The 8,896-nt window shown below is 42.2% G+C and overlaps 1 protein-coding gene across 1 annotated transcript in view; it reads left to right on the forward strand.

The window, feature by feature from the left end:
- Positions 1 to 2,874, forward strand: part of rars1 (arginyl-tRNA synthetase 1) — a 31,266-nt gene extending 28,392 nt beyond the window's left edge. Inside the window, 1 exon segment of the mRNA XM_032534607.1 lies at positions 2,584 to 2,874. Within this exon segment, the coding sequence (XP_032390498.1) occupies positions 2,584 to 2,837 (254 nt within the window). The 3' untranslated portion in view covers positions 2,838 to 2,874.
- The last annotated feature ends 6,022 nt before the right edge of the window (positions 2,875 to 8,896 follow it).

An 8,896-nucleotide genomic window follows, 5' to 3' on the forward strand; every position in this document is an offset into this window, starting at 1 on the left:
TCTTGGTCTTAGTGAGGACTGGAGTGATGTGATCCAGTCTCTTGGTCATAGTGAGGACCCGAGCTGCAGCTGTCTGATTGATTTTTGTAGGGGGACCTGTAAAGACCCCGTTACAGCTCAGTCTACTGAGATGAAGCATGGACCAGTTTTTCCAAATCCTGTTGACACATGAGTCCTTTAACCCTTGATATTCTTAAGGTGGATAACAGCTGAGTTTGTTATTGTCTTAATGGCTGTTAAGTTCAGGTCCTGAGTCCATGACTACACCAAGATTCCTGGCTGGCGTGTGTAGTTTTTGGTATAAAGTTGGATACGTCTGCTTGGTTGTGAAATAGAAGAACTCTTTTGCTGTCTGTCAATGATCATCGACGTCCTCCCCCCCCCCCTCCCTCCCCTCTTTAACGACCTGTCTGCTTAATTCACCCTCTGCTGCTCATTACAGACTTCATTTCTATTGGATTTCTGCCCCGTGTAGCTATTTGCCCTGATGGGGTGGACTCCATGGATGTTGCCTGTGGCTGCGTGATGTACGGGTCATTGACTTGATGTCGGCGGCCGCTGTGCGATGGTAGCGCCATTAAATCTGCCCTCTGACCTTCTGCTGCTTGCTCTCATCCTGCGGTTCACCTCCGACTGTTTCTCTTCATCCCGTTCACCTCATCTCCTCTTCTTCTTCTTTTGCTCTTTTCAAATCACCTCATCATCCATTATCTAATAGAGGTGTAGTATCAGCGCGGTAACCGGCACAGACAGTGTTGTGTGTCATGATAATAAGAACATTAGATAACTCTGAGGAGTTACGAGATGTTTTGTAGGGCAGCAAATAAGAAAAAACTACGCGGCGTTGCTTAAAAAGTAATTCATTTTCTAACTTTTCAGCAATCTGAGCTTATTTCATGACACATTTGAGCCTTAAGCTGTTGATGAAAACAACTCATGGAGAGACATAACACGTCAAGAGGCCCCAACTAGAGACGGATTCATGACCAGGGTTCACAAACTAAAGGGAAACCACTGGTTTAATCATTGTAAGGTATTCGGGTCAAATTGACCCATTTCAAATTTTTACAAGAAAAATTACACAGGTGTATACATTTTTTTCTCCCTGAAAATCAACGGCCTTACCTTATTTTCTGTGATTTCTGTGAGAAATTTTAATCTGGATATGACCACTTATGTTTTTTCCATAGTGGCTTTTTAACATAAATTATAACTTTAAGACAAAAAGGAATCACACTTCCATTTTTAATTTTGTTCCAGTTGAGACTGATTGCATTCCCTAAACATCTATGTTATCTCAATTTTATGAAATTGAAATAAAGACTATTTGTTATTAGATTATGAAGTAAAACTTTACTTCAGAATTGTTTTTAAAACGGCAAATAAGTCCCGGGTCAATTTGACTCGAGGGATTCGAGAGGGTCCCGGAAGTGAAGACAATACAAGGGTTAATCAGTAGGCGTTAAGGGGTTGCATGTGAGAAAGTGATCAGATACATTTTTTTTTTTTTTTAATGCTAAATCTTAAAAGTCCCATATCATGCTAATTTTCAGGTTCATTTTTGGGTTTCTACTAGAACATGTTTGCATGCTTTAATGTTAAAACAAATCACAGCATCCCCTACGTCATTCGTCAGCAGCACGCGTGTCGCATGCTGGAAGAGTCGAGTTAACCGTTAAGCGACACGCAGCGAGCCAGAGAGTCGGCTGTGTGGAGATACTTCACACTCGCCACGCCGACTAGTTCACCGGCTGTTTGCAATGTCGCAAGGCGAGGCAGCTTTACCTGTAGAGCACATTTCAGCAACAGGGCAATTCAAAGTGCTTTACACAAAATCAGTTAAACAGATAAAACACAAGTGTAAACTTGAGACTACCTTCCCACTAACTAGTCCATGTTAGTGCTCCTTTGGTGATCCCCCTCAGTGTCTCTACCCTTCACGACTCTATTTTTAGAGACGTTACCTTTCGTCTCCTTGGACTCTTCTTCTCACTAACTAAGCCGATCTAGCGCTGCCTTTCGTGGCTACTTTTTTTTGACACTACACATTCACACTTTTTCTTTAAAGTGCTACCCTTCGAGTCTGTCTTTCTCTGTATAAAACCCTAAACCCTAACCCTTGAGATTACCTTCCCACTAATTAGTCCTTGTTAGTGCTCCTTTGGTGATCCCCCTCAGTGTCTCTACCCTTCACGACTCTAGTTTTAGAGACGTTACCTTTCGTCTCCTCGGACTCTTCTTCACACTAGTAAATGTTTCGAGGGACGGTGGTAGTACTGCAAAGTACAATACCACCAATTTAATCGAGCACATCCAAAAGCACCATGCAAATTCAGTACATTCAATCTGTTATTTTGTCTTAGTTAGGAAGGTCTGGTTTCTTCAGTCTCTTCCACAAAGGGAGGTGTATAATAAGGAAGGTATAAGGTGGAAGGTATACAGTTAATTAATAATTCAACAACAATATTGGATCAGTATCGGGTATCGACAGATACACAATACCCAGGCATCGGTATCGGGACTGAAAACGTCGGATCGGTGCTTCTGTAGTTAATCACCTGTGACATGTCTGCATCTCTCCAGGTGAGGTGGTGAAGATCAACATGTGGAGGATGCTGCTCTGTGACGCCACCGCCGCCGTCATGGCCAAATGCTTCGACATCCTGGGCATCAACCCTGTCGGGAGGATGCTGATTCGCAAATCATCCGCCCCCTTTATTTCTGAATCCAGAACAGGAAGAGGGGAGAAGAATGACGAGACGACCGATGGAAAAAAAAAAAAAAAAAAACAGCCAAAAAACTCACTGGACTTTAAGAATATAATAATGTTATTCTAGCCATCCTGGGAGGAACAACGCAATAATTAACATCTCGTGAAGGTCTTTTTTTTTTTTTTTTTTTGGAATTTAAAGAACCAATATGAAACCAAAATGTCACCCAGTCTGCTGTCAATTATTTTCAAATTCTGGATCTATGTTGTTTAAATCCAGAAGTCATGTTGTTACTGTTAAACTACTGTGATACCTAGAATGTGATCCGTAAAGAGAAAGATGCACGAGAAAAGCCTCAACTACTCATTACAGATTTTGTCAAGACTTTTTTTAGGCTAAAAAAGGAGAATCGGCTCGAATCATTTCCTCCTGAGCTGGACTAAATAACTATGTCCTCATGTTTTTTTCAATGTCTTTTCTTCTGTCACTGGGCTCTTATTTTTCTCAGGAGTGAGTCATCACTGCTTTTTAGGGCTAGGAATTTTAAATGGTGTGCATACGTCTTCATAGGGTCAAGATGCTATAAAGCTATCTGGAATGGAAAAATCAGTCAAAAATGTAAAGGGGTTTGCGCAAAAAGCATTTGGAGTTCTTTCTTTCAGGAATCTGTGTTACACGGTGCGTCATGATTAAGGAGTAAAATATGTTTAATGTGTAATGTTAATGTAAAGTTGCTAGTGTTGATGAACTTCTCTGAGACGTAGGAGCTACTTTTAGCCCCGACAGGCTTCGTGTGTTACTCTTAAAGATGCAGTAGGCAAGACTGATGAAGTTAACTCTCTGTCATATTTGCAGAAACTGACCCTATGTTCCAATAGAACTACATGAAGCAGGTCATTTAAAAAAAACAAAAAACTCTGGCACCACCTACAGAGACTTCAGATACAGTACTAGGGACCTCTAAGGTCTATATAAAAGACACTTCAGATACAGTATTAGGGGACCACTAAGGTACTATTACAGATACTTCATACAGTTCAGGGACCACTAGGTCTATATAAAAGAACTTCAGATACAGTATAGGGGACCACTAAGGTCTATATAAGACACTTCAGATACATTATTAGGGGACCACTAAGGTCATATAAAGAGACTTCGATACAGTATTAGGGGACACTAGTCTATAAAGAACTTCAGATACAGTATCATGGACCACTAAGTCTATATAAAGAGACTTCAGATACAGTATTAGGGACCACATAGGTCTATAAGACACTTCAGATACAGTATTAGGGGACCACTAGGTCTATATAAGAACTTCAGATACAGTATTAGGGGACCACTAAGGTCTATATAAAGGACTTCAGATCAGTATTAGGAACGACTAAGGTCTATATAAACCCTTTCAATACATATTAGGACCACTAAGGTCTATATAAAAGAGACTGCAGTACAGTATTAGGGGACCACTAAGTTCTATATAAAGATATTCAGATACTATTAGGGACCACTAAGGTCTATATAAAGAGCTTCAGATACAGTATGGAACCCCATACGGTCTATATGAAAGCATCCAAAAAGCACCATGTCATGGGACCTTTTAAGAAATAGCGCCCAAAACACAACTTACAGGGTAACAAAAAGATGAAATGTGACATATTCACATACATTTACAGAGAAAGAGAGAGAGAGAAAAGACTAAAGAAATCCTTTTCAATTAAATAAATCACTGTCTTGCTGCCTCATTATTAAACTAATGTCTCTAGCAGTGCAAGGTTTTTAGATCCGGATGATGTAGGAGTCCGAGTGTGTGACGTACCGGACCCAGCGCAGGGCAGTCAGGTCTAATAACAACCTTCAAGAGGAAAGCGTCGGTGAGAGAGAACAGCTTTGCATGCTTTCAACTCTTATTGCTTTTTGCAGCTTTTTCTGCAGACTTTGACATATAGAAAGTCGACAATTGCCGTCTTTGCCTTCCATGAGTCGTGTGAGTAAGTGGGCTTTGTTTGCAGAAACTCAGAGTGCGAGGCAAACAAAGCCGCTTAATGAAGTTAATTATGCATCACACACACTCCGAGGCAGCCTGGAACGCTGCAGTTTTGAAGTCCGCCTGCACCCGGCAGACAGTTGTGCATTTCCATAGATATAAAAGTTGAATGACTCCGGGATTCGCCACAAGACACGTCTCACTGGTTAGAAGAGTTCTCAAGCAGCGCCGTGCCCCAGCTCTGAAACTTATCAAATATCTACACGTCACTCGCTCCTCGTAGACCTCATCCCGTATGTCCCAGGACTTTATGGCTCATCTCAGTACCTTCTCGGGCAACAATTCCCACAGCAGCTTCATGAAAGATTCATTAAGCTCTCAAAGAGTCGGGGCCTCTTTTTCTCTTTCTTTTTTTTTTTTTTTTTACCCCTTTTCTTTTCCTGCTGCTGAAGGACGGTGTTAAAGGTGTTTTGACAGTCGCTCCAGGAGGAGAAGGCCTGCCACGCCGCTTCAATAACGTCTGCGGAAGCAATAAGCTCCCCCCCCCCACGCCTCAACGGGATACAGATCTCATCACCCGGTGGCCTCAAATTATATTTCTACCCCTTCTCTCGTGTCTCGGGGTGGATTAGAGAGGCAGAGCGGGGTGATGGCGCCGGGGGTCGCCCGGCTTGAAGGCCCCAGTGGTTCGGTGAAGCTGCCGGAGCGGCGTCCTCCGAATTAACATTCAGGAGACGAGGTTGGGCTCAGACCAGCGATGGAAGGTAAATATAGACGGATTACTTTATGTTCTAGTTCTATGTTCTTCCAACTGCACTGATCAACACCGTAAGATTAACAATGGAGCAAAGACGTCCGTCGTCGTGATGAGTTTCTCTCTCCACCTCTACACATGGTTTTAGCTTCTTTTAGCTCCTAGTTTCTGCTTCATGGCACATTCTTTGCATGGTTGCGTGTCCCGTTGCCCATCAAACTAGAACAAACATGGATCCAAATTGATGCAAATGTTAATGTTTTTACTGCATGTGGACATGTAAGAAACGTACGTTTTGACGTTTCTCCTACTCCTAGTGGCCAAAAAGTGACTTATGCAGCTTTAATTGGAAAAAGACAGTAAATCACAACGGATTTAGTGACAGCTGTAGTTGCTATTCACTTTGTAAATTCCACAGGTGTGAAGTTAATAAAATGTGACAGATATCTTTCCTTTATGCTTAGCATATTCACGTTCCTTTCTGTCCTTTTGTTTCCTGCTTTTCCTTCTTTCTTTATGCGCCATGTTTTCCGTTTCCTGGTTAAATGGTTGAGGATAGGCATTAACTTCAGTAAAAAAAAAAAAAAAAGTATTCTTACTCGTAATTGAACGTTTTATTTGTTGATTGCTTTCTTTAAAGATGCATTAACAAGTGTTTGTCCACTAGTAGGCAGCAGACCGTCTCACGACATGGTTACACCATCGTCCCATTGGACCTGTCCTCCTGTCCTCCTGATGAATGTAAGTCCAATATTTAACTCTGCCAAGGAGGTTCTGTTATCAGTTTTGGTTTTGGTTTGTTTTCCATCAATATTGCAGAAAAACTACTGGCCCGATTTTCTTAACCAAAATCATAATCAAATCATTTACACTTTCAACATAGGGCGTTTGTGCTGCAATCGCGTGGTGTGGCAAATATCCGAATAATTTGTTCCTGGCCCGGAAAATTCACACAGTATTACCATACAGGGCGTGCCTCTGTGCTCTCCGACTACTCTTCTACTTTCTCTTCTTTTAGCTCTATTTTTGGTCTCCACCAACACCTGAGCAAATATCTGGCTCTTTAGCTGCTAAGTGTTCCACCACTGCAGTGCCCTGCTACGCCATGAACTACTACAACTACTATTTCTAGTCATAGTTACCATATCTTTATTGTAACTATATGTGCCACTGTTAATCACCCCCCTCCCCCACCCCCCAACCCCCCCGCCGGCACCGTCAGACTCCGCCCACCAGGAGCCTTGGTCTGTCCCAGGTTCACTCTAAAAGGAAGTTTTTCCTCTGCCCCTCAGCAGAATTGATGGGTCTTTGTAAATCGTAGAGTGTGGTGTAGATCTACTCTATCTGTAAAGTGTCTTGAGACAACTTTTATGATTTGATGCTATTAAATAAAATTGAATTGCATTGAATTACAGTATGTTAACGAGCTAGTCGCTAGCTTTTTGTGTGCTGGTTGGTGTCGGGCCGGTAGTGTACAGGGGATTAATCAAAGCTTTAATATGAGACAAGACCATCTTGTAAATGGGCTGCAAAACCGAAAACTTGTTAGAGATGCTAAAATGTAGGGCTGGGCATTAGCACCCATACCGTGACTTTGATACCGGTTCCTAAACTATGCTTTTTCTTTTTTTTTTTTAAATTTTAATAAAAATAAATTACAACATAACACATTACGGTATTTATTTTTCAGCTCCTACTACGTCAGCCTTGTCTTTGTGTAACGTGGAGTTTTTCCTGCCTTCCTCTACGACGTGTAACATTAGACAGCCAATCACAATCATTATTACATCTTGGTAGAAGCATGCCGCATGCTGATTGGCTCACTGACGCTGATGAGATGGGAATTGAAATAAGAGGCGTTTTTTTTTATGCTCAGTACTAAGGAGGCGGTGCCTAAAAGTATCGAATTCGCTACCCAGACTTACTACAAAACCTGTGTAGAGCTTCAGAGTTGGCGATGACTCATGTCAGCACTACAGGCGGCTCCTTCACATGAGAGAAATTTAAGGGTATCATTACACAAATGTATTAAATTTGAGCAAACTTCCTGCTCTCTGGATTCCAGACTTTATAGGTGACCCCTTTGTTTGTCTTTTACCTTTTGACCTCGAGTTGATCCCGAGTCCACTTCATGGTATTTTAGCGCCATATGGAAGAAACAGACTTATACAGAAATTAAAGCCGCCTGCAGGCACTTCTGTGCTTCTGTTATTAGTAATTTGCATAAATTAAACCCCTCTTCCTTAAAATCCTGTTTAGACCGGGGCATGATATCCTCGCCACAAGAAGTATTTTTACATCACGTTTCTTGCTCGGCGTCTGTCCCTCGCTCCCTCGTGTTTTATCAGTGATCCCGCGATCTGATCTCACAGATGAATCAACGAGATATGGAAAGAAGCTTAATGCAAATTAGATATGAGTGGGTGTTGAAAGAGCAGGAGAAGAGGTGCAGAGAGTTTGAGTTTTGTGTGCTGCCGCATCTTCACTTCTGCCTACCCCCCCCCCCCCCCCCCCGCCTTCCTCTGAAATTACAGACAGCAATTTGACACTTAGAGTGGAAAAAAAAAAACTAGAAAAGACAACAGGAAAAGGTAGAGAGAGAAGTAAACACTTTAATTAGGCACTTGATACATTTAGATTCCACACGCACACGAAACTCAACATTAAATAAGATATTTGTATTTAGATATAAGATTTGTTTTTAGATATACATTAAGTTAAATTATCTGAAATATATATATATATATATATATATATTTGTATATGTTTACATACCCTAATTCACAAGGACACTTTGAACTATGTAGGACAACCTGACTCAGAAAGGGAAGTAACACAAGCACAGAGTGATGCGGACATCACGCTCTCGACTGACTAAGAATAAATACAAATGTTTAAAAAATTCAGCAATTTGGGGGGGGGGGGATGTCTGCTTGAATATCCGTCACAGTGCCGGGGAGCACACACAGAGACGGCTCGCCGCCACCGAGGGGACGCGACCTCCGTCAAATCCCACGCTGCGTTCTGCCGTGCTTCAGAGTCACGCGACTGCGGCGTCGTCCTGTGGAGAGAGAGGTAGATGCGTCGGCGTCTTTCTGCCGCCACGCACGTGTGTCCTGCTACCGAACAGGTCAAGTTCACAGGGATGGATTTAAAAAAAAAAAAAAAAAAGTTAGGAACAGTCGATTAAATGGGGGACAAAGAGGCGTTGTAGGGGGTGGCGGCCTGTGGCTCTGTGCCGGATCCAGCTGTGTCCTGGTGAATGGAAACATCTGATTTACAATGAAAATGTCCCAAACGTTCGGTTCATCGGGCTTTGGGTACGTGGATTGTCTCAGAACGCGAGACAATCGCGTGCATCGTGATGGTTGTTTTGCGACGACTTTGTTTTTTTAACCCTCATGTTGTCCTCGGGTCAGATTTGACCCATTTTCAGTTTTTTCA

The sequence above is a fragment of the Etheostoma spectabile genome, chromosome 13, assembly GCF_008692095.1.
Source record: "Etheostoma spectabile isolate EspeVRDwgs_2016 chromosome 13, UIUC_Espe_1.0, whole genome shotgun sequence".
NCBI lineage: Eukaryota > Metazoa > Chordata > Actinopteri > Perciformes > Percidae > Etheostoma > Etheostoma spectabile.